This window comes from Oryzias melastigma, linkage group LG9, assembly GCF_002922805.2.
Source record: "Oryzias melastigma strain HK-1 linkage group LG9, ASM292280v2, whole genome shotgun sequence".
Taxonomy (NCBI): Eukaryota; Metazoa; Chordata; class Actinopteri; order Beloniformes; family Adrianichthyidae; genus Oryzias; species Oryzias melastigma.
The window spans coordinates 21,258,122-21,274,560 of NC_050520.1; the positions used below are offsets into that span (position 1 = coordinate 21,258,122).

General features: G+C 37.5%; 2 protein-coding genes across 2 annotated transcripts; one reads left to right on the top strand and one right to left on the bottom strand.

The window, feature by feature from the left end:
• The first annotated feature begins 4,563 nt into the window (after positions 1 to 4,563).
• Positions 4,564 to 15,535, top strand: nol6 (nucleolar protein 6 (RNA-associated)). The gene is made up of 26 exons (XM_024275875.2): positions 4,564 to 4,716; positions 5,012 to 5,215; positions 5,665 to 5,781; positions 5,864 to 6,043; positions 6,156 to 6,324; positions 6,484 to 6,618; positions 6,745 to 6,908; positions 6,997 to 7,117; positions 7,224 to 7,282; positions 7,369 to 7,470; positions 7,559 to 7,674; positions 8,169 to 8,346; positions 8,436 to 8,558; positions 8,737 to 8,885; positions 9,758 to 9,830; positions 9,912 to 10,052; positions 10,185 to 10,302; positions 10,670 to 10,824; positions 11,657 to 11,820; positions 11,928 to 12,080; positions 12,195 to 12,292; positions 12,432 to 12,556; positions 14,474 to 14,563; positions 14,652 to 14,852; positions 14,939 to 15,040; positions 15,118 to 15,535. Exons 1-26 carry the CDS (start codon positions 4,687 to 4,689, stop codon positions 15,265 to 15,267), a joined length of 3,417 nt encoding a protein of 1,138 aa, XP_024131643.1. The 5' UTR covers positions 4,564 to 4,686; the 3' UTR covers positions 15,268 to 15,535.
• On the bottom strand, positions 12,570 to 13,387 carry LOC112148635 (cocaine- and amphetamine-regulated transcript protein). Its single transcript, XM_024275876.2, has 3 exons — positions 13,077 to 13,387; positions 12,901 to 12,984; positions 12,570 to 12,813 (listed from the first exon to the last, which is right to left on the bottom strand). The coding sequence occupies exons 1-3, from the start codon at positions 13,314 to 13,316 to the stop codon at positions 12,706 to 12,708; spliced, it is 432 nt and encodes a 143-aa protein (XP_024131644.1). The 5' UTR covers positions 13,317 to 13,387; the 3' UTR covers positions 12,570 to 12,705.
• Positions 15,536 to 16,439: the final 904 nt, after the last annotated feature.

The following is a 16,439-nucleotide window of genomic DNA, read 5'->3' on the forward strand; positions in this document are numbered from 1 at the left end:
ATGTATATATATATTCCCTTTATTAAAAATCAAAATAGCTGATTACCATTATGAAGTTTAAATAATTAAAAATAGCTAAAATAACTTGTATTTGATTATTCTTGTTACATCAGATTTATTTAAAACTTCTTCTGAACTAAGTGTATTAATTAGTTTATGATTACCTAACCCAGTTGTGTGTAACTGGTTGCCATAACTCTGTTAGGTAAATCCAGCATTTCATTTCTTAGAGTGTGTATAATAATTTAAATACAAATAATAATAATAATAATAAAAACATAACTTTTACTTTGAACGATGAAATAACAGTAAAAAATTGAATATTGTATTATTTAAATCATCTTTTGCAAAAAAATGTAAAACTCAAAGGTAACAGTAAACTTTTCCCAAGAATATGAAGACTTAGTATTTATACATATTTTTTTTTATATAAAATTCATAAATCTAGGATGAGTTGACACCTCAAATGCTTGATTTAGAAGAAAATCTAAATTTTCAGTTGGACTTCAACATTTAAAAAATGAATGCAACCAGTTGCCTTAAAACGTCAACTTTCTTATGTTTAAACTTTTTATTGTCTTTTTGTGCTTCAACTCATTTAAATGATTTTAACGTGAAAAATTGTCTTCATCAGTCTTTCACAGATCAGCAGACTGGATTTGTGTTTCCCTCATTCTGACTTTGAAGGAGAAACCACAGAACTAAAATATATTTAGACTGACATCTTTATCCGGGGACATGAAATCATTTGCCAAATATAAAATATAAACTTTAATGTTTCATTTCAAAAGGGTTCAATAAATATCCTTGTAAAAAACAGACTTTGCTTTTGCAGTAAAATGTAACAAACATGAAGGAATAAACATACTTCAGAGATTTTTAACAACCTTCGGAAAAAAATACTTGAAAAACTAGAACGTTTATCATTTCTTTAAAATTACTTTCCTTGGCAGAATTTGTAGCAAGAAAAACATGAAAAATAATAATACTTAAAATTAAGACAGATAAAATGTAAACATGACATGTTGTCTTTTCCTGCTGCTGCTTTGACCAACTGAACTACATTAGAATAACTAACTTTCATATTCAATAAAATACTGATTCAGTCACATACATTTAGCAACACCTCAGTTCACAAAGAAAAACATATTGTAACACTAATGTAAAGAGATTGATTAATACATTAGATTAAAAAGACTGATTTTTAGTTTCAGAAATAAAAAAATATTCTTTTGATATTTTTAGTATTTTTGAGATACGATTCCAAATAAATTTCAAAATTACGCACTCCCCCAAATTAATAAATAAATTAATGAATTGGAGAAGGGGGAAAACAATCTTTTTGTACTGTTCACTTTTGTTTGGTGCTGTTGCTTCTGTTGTCCAGGAGGGGGCAGTGCAGCAGCAAGAAGAACAAAGTGGTTTTGAATGAACAGAGAAGACAGAAAGTTTAAAGAAGCTGCTGTAAGATGTGTATCTGTGGTGGAGGTTGTGTTGTCAGAGTGTTGTGATGAAGAGCAGAGAGTTTGTCAAAAGACTGGGTCTGGATGTGTTGCTCAGGCTGCACTTCAGCATCTACTCTCAGGTGTGATCCCACCACTGAACAGCACGCGGGCTTTGACCTGCTCCGTTTCCGACCTGGGCCGATTCACCCCTCCTTAGACGACCTGGTTGTCCCGGGCTCCCCCAGGAAGACCATATCGATACCGAACGGAGTGTGGACACCCGATCAACATAGTCCACTGCAGCTCAGAGCTCCTGAGCTCCAACCATCCTCCAGCCTCAGCCTCCATGAAGCTTGGATTACAGGCGTGCGCCACCACACCCGGCAGGAGGATGAGACACAGACCAGATGTTTGAACAAGAAGATGATGTCACATGAGAACAGCTGTCTGACAGTGTTTCTGTTGGGATGATAATGATTTAATAAACAAAAAAACGTGAAAACATAAATCTTCAATTCTTTAAAAACCTGTCTTAGTAACCACGTTTTTACAAATTGGATTCCTGGCTTTTTTAGTGTCAAATGCTCACAATTTTCAGTTTACACTCAATAGAAATTAACAAAATAAAAACCAAACAACTCTTAAAACCATCAAATATTTTATTAAAAAACTAACACTAACTAACACTAATAACACCATAAAACTTGACATTTCAAACTTTTGATTTAGAAGAAAAACATAAGTTTTAGCTGGATGGACTTCAGCATTAAAAAAAAATATTTAAACCTGTTGCCTTAAAATTTTGACTTTTTTAAATTTATTTGTTGTGCTTCAAGTTCTATAATTGATTTTAACATGAAAAATCATTCATCAGTCTTTCACAAGCGAAAACTGTGTTTACCTTGATGACTTTGAAGGAGAAACCATAGAAATTTTTAAAGATACTCCAACATCTTTGTCTGGGGACATGAAATTGCTTAGGAAATTAAAAAAAAAAAAAAAAAACAATGCTTCATTTCAATAAGGGTTTATTCATAAACTTTTAAAATACAACGTGATAGATCAAACAAGAAAAGAAAGATAATGTAACCACCTTTTGGAACAAACTTACTTAAAGCAAGCAAAGTAGAACATTTATTTAAAAATACTTCCCTTGGCTGACTTAAATAATTTATGAAAATAATAATGCTTACATTACTACACACATTTTTGCTTTCCTGCAGCTGCTTTGAACAGCTTAACTACAAAGACAAAAACAGACTTTATTTTTGCACTGAAATGCATAAAAAAGAAGAAATAAACAAAAAAGGAAAGACAATTTAACAATCTTTTTTGGGAAAAAAACGTACTTAAAAAAATTAGGAAATCTATCATTTTGTATGGAATTATTGCTATTGTCTCAATTTGCAACAAGAGGAACACTAGGAAATAACAAAAATTAATCTCACAGTTAAAAAAAGAAAACATATAATTACTCAAGTTATGGCTTTTCCTGCAGCTGATTTGACCAGCCAAGATTCATTTGAGTAATTAATTCTCATGTTCAATAAAATACTAATTCAAGTCATTGAAATTTAGTAACACTTCAGTTACTGGAACAAAAGAAAAGCATAATATTTCTATATAGATGTTTAAAGATTAATATTTTCAATAAATACATATATTTTTTTTATATTCTTTGAATGTCTTCACAATATTTTTTAGGATTTATTGAGACTTCAAGAGATTACACATACATTTCCAATCCAATCACCATAATTATCAATAATGACAACAAGCTAGGAAAAAAATATCAATATTTAGCACTTAATTAATCTCAGTAATTGTTTCAGATGATCATTTACATCTCTACATTTCATACATCCCATATCCACTATGCTGTTCCATGTTTATCAGTTATGTAATGTTAAAGAAAAATCCACTTACACATTTTTTAAACAAATCTTGTCACATTTTGTACTAATGACCAAATCTGCAGTATATTTAACAAAATGAATGATCTTTGAACTGGAGTAGATCCAAGGTCACCTAAACTTATCTAAAGTTCATGTATCATCAACATATTTTTAAGACGTTTTAATCTTTAAATCTATGCGAATGCAAGTGTAATTCAAAAATGGCAACAGAATAAAATTTAATTTTAGATGTGGCTCACAAGTGAGTTGTGCTATTTTTAGAAGAGACCTGCATGCACCCCGTTGGTCATCCTTCTTATAGGTAAACTAAACCAAAAATCTTAATTTTTTTGGAAAAATGTAATTTTTCCTTTAGTGTTCACACTGTTTGTAGTTATAACAAAATAGGACAACAAACACATATTTTGTTACTGCAAATAGAAAAAAAAAACACATTTCTATTACATTAACATAATTTTTATAATGCAAAACATCATTTATTGCTATTGCATAAGATGCATTACATTGTATTACAATTTTTACGTGTTATCTTTAATTTGGACTTTTTACAATCTTTTTTCCATAATGAAGTTTTCAGTTGAAATCAATGAAGTTGAAGCTGTGCACTGCAGCACAGAGATGGAGTTGTATTGTTATAAAACTATAAAAAATCAATAACATTAATTTGAAAACTAAAAAGACAATAAAGAGAATTTGCCATCATCTAGAATCAACAAAATTAGCAAAAATATTGTGATTTTTGTCGTTATATATATTTTATGCCATCAAATGTCTGACTAGAGTGAAATAAAATGAGTAAAAAATATTTGTACCAATTTTGTAAAGTAATCAAAGTTTCTAAATTATTTTAGGGTGAAAAACCTTTTCACAGCAAAACTATTTATGGAAAATTATTTACTTACAATTTTTGCATTCACCTTATCTCTGATGCTTATATGTGTAAGAAAAGGAAGAAAAATGTGAAGTTCTGATATCAACAACAGGCAAATAATATCAGATATGAAATTGAAAGCACTTAAAAAGTCTTGACACTTCAAAACTGTTTATTGTGGTTGTTGCTCATTGTAAGAATACCTCCAACCACAAGAGCGGCGCTAAAGATTGAAACTCTGCTTACTCAACCGAACTGTAAAAGAAGGCGGTATTTGTGAATAGATTGGCCAATGAGTAGTCCGCTATGCAGGTTGGCAACCAATCAGTGAAATATTTTCATCACTAGCAAGTTAGCTAGTCCCTCAGCACATGTGAGTGCAAAAAAAGAAGGTGCTGTGTTGGTTATTCATTTTTACATTTCAACTTTTTTATTACTTTAAAACCTTTCCGCAATGAAGAAGAAAAAGCAGCCAAGTGAAGAGGTATGACAGACGATGTTCGCTGTTATTTTAGCGCTTTAATTTTTAAAAGGTTTTCTTTAGTAAATACATTTTCCTCTGAGTTGCACGGATGTTTCTAAAACGATTTCTGTGTGAATTAGTAGAGAAGTTTTGTTTCTCTTTCTGAGCGCGTTCAGACTCGTCTAATTGAATTGTGTTTAAATAAATCACATATATTGAGGTCTACGGTACTAGAAACATGCTTACAAAATATATTAACGATTAAATATGTCGACTCACGAACACGGGTGTTTTATCTGATGACTTTGTTGTACAGATGCTTGTTTCAGACTCGAGTCATGATGAGGATCAGCCTGCTGTCCAAGCTAAAAGGAGCAAACCTGGGGTCCCCTCAGAAGAGGTGGTCTATCACCCAGTCAAGCTGTCAAGAAATGATCTCTACAGACCTCCGTCAGCAGAAGAGCTGAACCAGCTGAAAGAGGCTGAAAGCTTGTTTCATTGCAGTCTCCTCAAAATGCAGGTGAGATTGTTGAACAATTACACAAACGTTCCAGCATTCTTCTTAAAGCCCCTCTCCAATAATCTTTTGACCTATTTTAAATGCCCTCCCATAGGTCTTTTATTTATGATTTTGCTGTTTTTAGCCAAAATTATTAAAAACATGTAGTTTTCTTGGATTTAGTTTCTGCATAGTGCCAATAATTCATTAGAAATTCCCCTCTGAGTTGTGGGCGAAGCAGGGAGCTCATCGCCCGCCTAGTGTATTTTCTACATCACAGATAGTCTTTTTTAAACACCATCTGCTCCTGATTCATGACAATAAATAAAGAAAAACTCAGTAGTGCAATTTTGAATCCACTTTTCTTTAAGCATGTCTTTGCATCATTAGAAAAGTGACATACAAACATGTTCAAAACAAGATTTTGTTTCAAGTGGGTCTTTAAAACCCTGGAATATAATGTCTGACAGATGGAAGAGCTGCTGAAAGAGGTGGTCTTGAGTGAGCGGAGGAGGCAGCAAATCGATTCCTTCATTGCAAATGTCACAGAGCATCTTCAAACTGTTCCAACTTCACCAAAAGTCGAGGTGCGTAGCACAGGTTCAGCTCTATCACTCACATCTGCACCTGCAACAGCAGTTGTAATATTGTCTGACTGTGTGTGTTCAGGTAAGCGACCTGTCTTGGCTGTCTGGATCAGTGAAAGTTCCTTTTCTTCTGATGCCCAAAGCAACAAAAGGAAAGTTTTACATGACACCACCAGCTTCCGTCAATCTGATTGGTAGCTACCCTCTTGGGACGTGTATTAAACCCCACATTAGGGTAGACCTGGCTGTCACAATCCCTGCTGTGAGTCCACACTCAAACCTTTAAATGTGTTTTAATTAGCTTGCTTTTATCACAACATAGAAGCAATTGACTTAGTTCAGATGTCCTCTCAATTACCAACTTTTTTTTTCAGGAAGTTCTACAAGAAAAAGATTTTTTAAATCAAAGGTATCCAAGAAAGAGGGCTCTATACCTTGCAGGCCTTGCCCAGCATCTCTCATCCTCCTCTGAAGTTGGTACTTTGCGGTATTCCTGTCTTCATGGGAACCGCCTCCGACCAGTACTGGTGTTGACTCCTCCAGGTAATATTTTCTTTAAAACTGTAATAAAATCCACGTTTAACTTTGGGTTACTTTTAAATCCTAAATTTTGTCAGAAAATTGTAATATTCTCTTGTTTTGAGTTTGATTTTTTATTTTTTTTTTGATGATCCATCTTGTGATTTTTCTGATCCTCTTCAGGTAAAGACTCGTCCAGTTTTACGGTTCGTCTTCACGCTTGTCCTCCTCCTGGATTCTTCAAGCCCAACCGTTTCCACCCCCAAAGGAATAATGTCCGTACAGAATGGTACACTGGAGTGCAGACGGCCCAACCTGGTAATACATAAAGTTCTAACTGTGTATCTTTGTAATCTCACTCGGGTGTTCAGCTGTGAACAAATGTTGAGTCTCAAAATTTCAGTTTAACTTGGAGTTTAATGAGATGAAAATTGTTTATTTCAGAATCCAGTGACCCTCCTACTCCTCATTACAACAGCTCTGTTCTGGGAGATTTACTGCCGAGAGCTCACCTCCAGTTTCTATCTGCCGTTAGCTCCCAGTGCTCGGCTTTCACTGACGGCGTGGCGTTACTCAAAGTTTGGCTTCACCAAAGACAGCTTGACCAGGTTGGGAGCTTGGACTGGGTCAGCCAGTTCCTTTCTTGTTTTTTTGCTACAAACATGTTCATCTCAGACAAGTTTCATTGTCTCGTAGGGCACCGGTTGTTTTAGTGGCTTCCATGCCTCGATGCTGGTGGCTTATCTTCTGACCACTCACAGAGTCAGCAACAACATGACGGCCTATCAGCTGCTTCGAAACAGCTTAAACTTCCTAGGTAAGATAACAGCAACATGCATTTTTATGTAAACATGATCTGTTATTTCAATTTTAGCTGTTATAATTTCTTTGTATAGTTAACTAAATTGATATTTCTATTTCAGCATCGACAGACCTGACAGTGAATGGAATCAGTCTTGCCAAGAACCCCGACTCCACAGCTGTGAGATAGCTTTTACAAGCTTGAGTATATATTTTTAGTGATAAATTGAGATCCATACATTTTGTGTTCTTTTTTTTCCTCTACAGCCTTCTCTTGCAGAGTTCCACAGTGCTTTCCAGGTTGTGTTTGTCGACCCTTCAGGACATCTCAACATGTGCTCAGACATGACAGCTTGTACCTACAAACAGGTGAACACCGTGAAACCAGTAGTTTGTTGAAGCTGTATTTGGGTTGATGGTTTGTGGTTTTGACCTGGTTTCTTCTTGTGGTTTTTAGCTGCAGCACGAGGCGTCTTTGTCAATGCAGTTCTGGGATGAGCCCACTGTAGATGGGTTCCACTGCCTTCTCATGACTCCTAAACCCATGATTAGGACAAGTGATCACGTCTTCCAGTAGGTTTGCTTTTATCAGTGAGAAAAAGGACAAATTATCTGCAACAAAAGGTTTAAAAAGTCCCACTACTGCCTTCTTTTGATCTATTTTCAAAGCGTTCCCAGTGTTTTTTTTCTATTATGAGTATGCTGTTTTCATTTTCAGTTCATAATGCTCTAAATACTTTAAGGGTTTCCCCAGGACAACCTGGAGGTAAACAGAAATTCCAGGAAGTGTTGAAAATTGAGTTGGAGTTGGAAAAGCTCTCTGGAGCAATTTATGATTGAGTAAATGTGAACATTTGCTCAGAATCACAGAAATCTCCAATCTAAAGGGTGACAATATTTGGGTGTTGAAAAAATATTGATACCATGATAATAATAAAAAAAAAAAAAAAAATCCTGTAAATGTTCCCTCTGTTTTTCACTTTTCTTTTTAAGACTTTTACATGGACGTGAAGGCTGCTAGCTTCCTTCTCTGAGCTCTTTTGGTTTGTCTTTAAACTCCCGGTCAGGTTGTGCGACCTTGTGAAGCTTCAGTCCACCTGCAAGAAACAGAATCTCCTGAACGACTTGATGGATCTCAGTGGAAACTACGTCCAGGCGGCGCTCCCGTTTATTCTGTCGCTGCTTCAACAGGGACTTGGTCAGAGGATTCACCAGCTCACCCACTCCCTCGCTCCAGATCCTGAGGTTGTAAGAATGTTTGTGAGGGATTATTTTAAACTGTTTTGTTAACAATTTGAACATAGAAAGGATATTTCTGTTTTGTTTGTCTGCAGTGGTCTGTAGAGGGTGAAGCCCCAAAGTATAAAGCTCAGCCTCCTCTTTCCTTTGGTTTGCTTCTTAAACCGGAGCTAGCAGCTTCTGTTTTGGAAAAAGGTCCAGCTGCAGACAACCCAAAGGTAAATTCTCTTGTTTTGTTTTGTTTTTTTTATTATCGAATATTAAATCAGTGTGTTTTTCCCTCATGGATGACGATGGTTGTTTCATACAGTTGTTTTTCCAGCTTTTGTAACACGTAAAACCTCATCTTTGGTTTATTTTCTGTCTTTATTAAAAATCCTCCTTGTCTTTTGGAAGGCGGTTGAGTTCCGTCAGCTGTGGGGCTCGCGCTCCGAACTGCGCCGCTTCCAGGATGGATCCATCACCGAGGCTGTGCTGTGGGAAGGAGAGAGCATGTGCCAGAAACGACTGGTCCCCCAACAGATCGTCACATATTTACTCCAACTGTAAGAGGAAACGTTTAGGAAATATATAACTGAAAAAAAAACACATTTTAATTAGTAAAAAAAACATAGAAGGATCATTGCCGATGTGGTTAATGAATCATTCATTATTCAGTAACTTTTAAGCATAAGTGGCAAAGCTACAGCTTACCAAACATTTTTTAGCCTAACTCTGGTTTTTCAATCACTTATTCTTAGACCTTAAAATACACACAATTTAATTGTTTAAGGCAGTTTTTCTGAGTCACACTTAAATCAAATCATATTTGATCATTTTGAGCTTGAGGTTTATATACTTTCTTTATGGTCTATTGGGATATTTTTAATCCAAATTGAAATCATTTATTTTGTTTAGAATTAAAAACCTAATTCAATTTTTTTTGGCCGTCCAATAAATGTTTGTTTCAAAATTAGCTTAAGTTGTGCTTAATCTTCTTCAACGCTTCTTTCACAGATCTTCAAATATGAAAGTCAAGAGTAATTTTGGCTAATCTAAATTTCTTATATGTGAAGCAATAAACATTTTTGTAATACTTTCAAAGCGGTTAACATTTGCTTGAAATGAAATGGGTTACAGAAGTCTTTATGGAAAGCTTGTCTTTGAACGTTTTTATTTCATTTTCAGGTCTGACCCTTCTTGTAAAAAGATGAACTTTTTGATTTGTAAAAACCAGTCTCACACTAACTCTTTGTGTAAAACATTTCACACGTTTTTAAATTCCTATTTTATCACAACATAAAAACAATTGACTAAAATGAGTTTTTGTCACAAAATGACATTAATTATTAGCATTTAACACGAAATGATTGATATATAATTTTGCTTTTCTTTGGAAAAAAAGAATGGAAAAAAAGCTGATTTGTTTTTCCCTCAGCCACGCGGATATCCCAGAAGCCTCTGTCCGGCATGTTGGGGGGATGGATGACGTTGTTAAAACAGGAAGTGAGGTAATGTAGAGTTCAGTTAATGCTGGAGTCTTATGAATAGTTATTTTATGCTACATATGTATGCGTTTTCTTCCTCTTCAGGTGCCCACTACTGGCGAGGAGGAAAGTTTAGCTGTGGTTCAGGCCTATGATGACCTGAGCAGGAAGCTGTGGAACCTGGAAGGGCTTCCTCTCTCCATAACTGCAGTGCAAGGCGCCCATCCTGCTCTAAGATATACACAAGTATGACTTCTTGCTCACAGTGATGAACTTCTCTTTCCAGTGCTGCAGGAAATAGTGTGGTGCTGATTATTTATCCTAAAAACATTTGTATTGACTGTTTAAGAGTTATCATTTTTCTTCTGTTCCTCACAGGTGTTTCCACCTCAGCCACTGAAGGTGGACTACACCTTCTTTGACAAGGAAAAGACCTCCAGATCCCTGATTCCAAAGGAAGGAAAACCCTGTCCAGCATACATCACTCCCATCACAGGTTAGTTCTTCCTCCATTAGATACTAGAAAAGTTGTTTTTTTTTGCTTAAATTTTGATATAAAGTTGGTGTCTTTGCATCAAAATTGATACGGTCATTTTCTGGTTTTGCTCTTGCAAGGTAAATTAATTTAAGCTTATTGCCTTTGTACATTTCATGACACTCTTTAGCTCCTAAGAGAATAACCTCAGTTTTTTTTTATTTATCCGACACATTCAGTCATTAATGTCCTAGTCCATCTACCAAGAGCCTGTACAGGGTCTTGGTCTCCTGGTGTCATTGTAATATATATATATATATATATATATATATCTGTGTGTCACCTGCATAGCTATGGTGACTAATGTTGTCCTTTATAACCGGGGTAGTGATCTGCCACATGGAGGGAAGTGGAAAATGGCCTCATGACCGTCTGGCAATCCGCCACATTCGAAGCGCCTTCCACATTCGACTCGCCGAGTTGTTGAAGAAGCAGCACAATTACACATGCAGAGCCTGCCCTTCACACCTGGATGTCTGGAAGGTTTGTTTTCTTCCTCATTCATATTTTATTCAAGTTATGACCCCTGTGCTATCAGATGTAACAAACCGTAACAGAAAGACCGGGAACCCCAGTAACCTGTCCAAACACCAGGCTAAAACACACAATATTCAAGCGGAGAGGTGCGCTGATTCTAATCTGTTAGAATCCAAGCATATGCCAATGTTTCTATAAACAACCATTTATTTTGCACTTCAGTTTAAAACAAAGTAGTCATTTTTGCACTTTAAGATTAAAGTATTTATTTTGTATGTTATTAAATCAGGCATTATTTGTATTGAAGAATTGTACTTGCTACAACACTTGTTCTGACCACTGAAAAGAACTTTATCTATTTATAGATGTATAGCAGACTGAAAAAGCTAATAGTCTTTGTACTCCCTGTTCAATTTATTTGCATTAAAACTAGTTCTGCAGGTTTGTTGGAATACATAAGGGCCATGCACTCTTACTTTGTACTTTCAAATATTTTTTCTCAAGTATTTGAAATAATATTGGTTGAGTATCTGCATCGGCTGCATGAGGCTGGATCATACTGGATATTGGTATCTCTTGTAAAAAGTCAATATCGTCCATCACTCAGAATAACAGTAAAATATCGGTTCTCTTTTAGTGTTACTTTTTATCTGTCCTTTAAATGTTTCAATTGAGGGATGATCATATTAAAATCCAATGTTTGGGGTTTACAATTTGTTGAAATTTGCTTAAAATATTTCATGTTGGGAATTTCAGGTCATCAGTCCCCTCGAGGTTTATGTGGGTCAGTGGGGCGGGGCCTGGATGATATTTAGTGCCAATCTCCTGTTGTCTGCAGGATGGCTTGGCGTTTCGAATCCAGGTGGCATACCATCGCGAGCCTCAGGTGCTGAGGGAGAGCGTGACGCCAGAGGGCCTGCTGGTGGTGAGGGACAACGAGGAAGCTCAGCAGCTGGAGATGGCCACCATTCACAAGCCTCTACTTACCAGCACATTACACGGGTAAGTTAGAGAAGAGTTTGCCTTCAAATTGCTAAAAATGCGTACTTTTTCTGACTATTTTTTTCTCACGTTTTCTTGCTTGTGCTCCTCTCTTGTTTTCACGGTAGGCTCCAGCAGGAGTACTCGTGTTTCGGTGCCGTTTGCCGCCTGGCCAAACGCTGGCTGGCTGCTCAGCTCTTCGCTGATGATATCACAGAGGATACAGCCGATCTGCTGGTGGCGTCTCTGTTCCTGCAGCCTGCACCCTTCACTCCTCCAGGGTAACCACTTCCTTTTGATTCATAAACAAAGTTCTAATACCTGGAAACCGCTTTGTCCCAGATTCCCTGTTTGGGCCCGGAGATCACGTGACCCAGTTTGTCTGTTGTCCTCAGCTCTCCTCAGGTGGGCTTCCTTCGCTTCCTTCATCTGCTCTCTTCCTTTGAGTGGAGGAACAACCCGCTGATCGTCAACCTCAACAACCAGCTCACAGGCAGGGCTTTGACACACACACACACACACACACTCTGACCTCCTTCCAGTTACACTCTCTGCATACTTTAACATCCTGTTCTTCCAACTGCTCCGTCTCTACCACTTACTATTATTGTTCATGTTTCTGTCACGTGCAGCTGCAGACTACACAGAGATCAAGAACAGCTTCATGGCCTCCAGGGAGTCTTTGCCTGTCATGTTTATAGCAACGCCTAATGACAAAAACTCGTCTATGTGGACCAAACGCGCCCCTACTGTACAGGTCAGTGCAAACAAACAGTCAAATAATGCAGTCAGGGCTTCATTTGGTCACTATATTTAGTAAAAAAACAAATATGTTCAAGAGTTACACCATCAAATATCATTACAAGCATTCAGGTTATTTTTTTTACATGTATTAGAAGTGCAGAATCAAAAACATCGGTGGAGAAAAGAGTTGCATGTCCTCGGCAGAGAGCAGTCGCACAGTTTTCCAATCCGGGAGCCTTTTCTCAGCGCACACTGTTCCCCCGGATCACACTGGAAACACACTCATCGTTTAGACTCGTCTGAAATGAGTGGCTTAAAAAAATCTGGAGATAGAATTTGAGTTTTTCCAATGCTCACCGCAGGGAGATATCCATGCTTTTTCCTCAGAGCAGGAAACTGGATGCTCTGAAGCCTTTCCAAAACTTGGTGTAAATCATTGATCTGTAAAAAAGAAAAAAATCAGCTTTCAGTAAGATGATGGAGAGTTGAAAATCACAGCCTTGGTTTTGTTTTGGTGGAACACTGTAGCTCACCAGCTGCTTCTCATCGCCGTCCTCTACTGTAGCCAAATCTTTCAGGTATTTTGTTTTGTACTCCTCTGTTTGGACGTAGTCGTAGCTGGAAAAGCATGCAGTGGCTCGTAGTAGAGAACAGAAGACAAACACACCCCAGGCTTGCATGGTGTGGAGCTGACCCAGATAAGTTTCCTGCGCTCGCCGACCTTGATCCTGCAGCAAGTGCGACCCCAGACCACGTTGAGGTGCTCCCAACATCCTCCTTTATATTGGAAGCTCAGATCAAGAGCAGTGCGTTCTGGGACGCCCTAACAAAGACGTCACCACCAGCTTCGTTTACGTTAAAGTCCATCTTTATGTTTTATTTACTAAAGAAAAGAACAATGACAAATTAACAGTACTTTTACACATTTCAAGGTTTAGAAATGTGTTTTATTTTGTTCATGTTTGTAACTTTGTGAAGAGATATTTATGATTCAAAAAGAAAATACTCTCCTCTCGTCTCCTGCAATTCCACGGAATAACCACTAGAGGGCAGATAGTTTTAACTCACTCTTAAATGTGTGTGTTTAGTTTTTCTCACCACAAACCTGAAAAATATTTGAGTTTAAATTGTTTTTTCTAGAAGCCTAAATGACACATACAACTGCCATCTGTCTATTTGTGCCACACCCTTGCTTATTTGTGAAGTTATAGCCAAAACACTCAGTTGTGTTGCGATTCATCATCGTGTCTGAAATGAAGGGTTTGGAGTAAAAAGCCAGATCAGATGGTAGAAAGTAGCTTTGCAAATTACACAAGAAGTTGGCTAGACAATAACAAGACAGCGGGTGTGACTGTCCTGAAGTCAATTTATTGGTCTGTTTTTACGCTCTATGCTGACACTTCACTGGTAGATGAACGAGATCCTAGAATTCAGGTTCTGTCAGATCACATCTTCGGTTTAAGCAGCAAACTGCTAATATCCTTGCAGACTTTATTTTCCATCTGCTTTTGATGTTTTTAAACCGAAAAGTTGCTCAGTTGGATATTTTGTTTGAAAATGTTTACCAAAATAGCCTCGAGTAAACTTTTAGAGCAGGTTATAAATAAGTTATTTGGTAATTTCCTAAATCAGGAGCTTGTGCTTAAAGTCCTCATAAATTATGTCGTCAAAAAAGCTTTTTTTTCTGTCAGCCTGTGAACAAAACTAGTGACAGCAACTACCCTGGTGGGAACATTCCTCATTTGTGCTTCATTATATTGTCATTTCTTCTTAAATTATGTTTTTCATTCCTCACACAGATTAGTAATTCATTCCATATGGTTATAATTGGTGCTAACGAACTCTCTGTAAACATTGTGTAAATGCAATAATGACATGTCGTCAGAATGCGGTCAAAGAAAGGCCTTCAACCCTTTTGTTTTTGTTTCAGATGCTCCAGCGAGTGATGACAGTTGCAGCTGAAAGCCTGAAAGTCCTGGAGTGTCAGCTGATGGATGGCAAACGGATACAAGATGTCAGGGTGAGGGAAAGGCTCTCGTTTGAGTGTAAATGCTGAGTGGAGTAGAAATCTTAGCATTTGGACGTGTCCCGCCTGTTTGTTTCTTTAGGTGGTGATGCGTCCTCCCCTGGATGCCTACGACGTCTTAATTCACCTCCACCCAAAGCAGGTGCCGCTGCTCAGCCAGGCCGTGGACCCCCCATCTGTCAACTTCAGCAGAGGTGTCATGGCCCAGGGTGCTGCCCACTCTGGGGGGGCTCTGCCAGTCATCGACTACAACCCTGTGTTCCTCTATCTGTCGGAGCTCAGAGTAAGTTTGGACTTTTTTGGCCAATAAAACCTTTTTGTGGCAATAAAGATAGTTTTTATTGAATTAGAAATATGTATTTGTTGTAGGAGGCGTTTGGAGACCTGGCCCTCTTTTTCTGTGACCCCTATGGAGGAACAGTGATTGCAGTTCTATGGAAACCCAAGGCCTTTGCCCCTGCACCCTTTAAGGTGAGTCCTTCAACAATGTAAAACGGCTAGTATTATAGTTTCTTTGAGCTGACATGTTCTCACTTCCCTCTCACCAGACCTCACAGGTGTCTGCTCGGACCGTGAAGGTAACTGGCAATGAGGCAAAAACTGTTCCCAATGTGGAAGCGATACTGGAGGACTTCCAGGTGCTCGGAAAGGATTTGGTCAAATCCGTGGAGGCCAGAACAGACAAATGGTCATTTTAGACGCTTGAAAACCTTCATAACAACATCCATGAGTTAAGAACATGAGTGTTTTTTTTTTCTGTTTTTTTTTTTTGCCTTAATGGGACACAAAAGATGCATAAATAATCAATTAGGGTCTCATGTTGGAAACATTCAATAATTATAAGGATAAAAAAGACTGTATGTTGACAAGGGAGGAAAATCTTGACTGTCTGAAAAAAAGTTTGAAATAAAGTTTTAATTCTAGTTGTTTATACATTTAAAAAATAAATGCAAGTTTTGTAGTCAATCTCTGATCTTATTTGACACCTTTAGCTCTAGATATATAATATTACATATTTAATATGCGATTTAAACAGAAAATGTTTTCATATCGTCTATAAAAACTGGACCAAGTGAGTGAGACCGCACCAATAGAAAATGCGTCCATCCAGCTCCAATGAAATGAAGCCAATTCAGTTTTTTTTTTTTTTTTTAATTTTTTGCTATACAGATGAAACCAGTAATCAGTGATAGGTCAGTCAGTTTAAATCATAGTTACTATGACGATCCTTCTGGCCAATTACAAATGAGCTTATTGGAAGTCCACAACTCTACCACTTGAAAGAATGTCAAATGTTCAATGTGAAACTAGATACTTTCATTGAGGCATCTTATTGGTCAGTTTAAAATGGGAATAACTTCCACATATACATATATCACTTACTGTAGTTCCCCTTAAAAGGTGACTCTGACCCACTCGAACCAATCACTATTGTCGGGTTTCAATATGGCGGCAGACTATCAGGAAGTGACAGACGGTTCTAGCCTGCTTTCCCAAAGGCATTTTCTATGGGTGACATCAACACCTTAATATGTCCAATGATTCTACAGTCAATGGTCAGAACCAGGAAGGGACCCTGTTGACAGGCTGGCGAGGTGTACCCCGTCTTGACCCAACAGTAGCCACGTCAGGCTCCACTGTCCCATTGCACTGAAAACCATACAGCGGCTTAAGAAGATAGATGGATGGAATCAGTGGATATTTCCTACTTGGAACCCTATTTAGGTGGAGGTGTTACTCAGTGCAGTTTTGTCAATATTTCTGATTAAACATGGAAAAACACAACCCAAAAAGCAAGCTTTTATCCATACATCCATGTATCGCCACCTTGTCGTGGAGGTCTAAGGGGGGACCCAGGATGCCCTGGAGG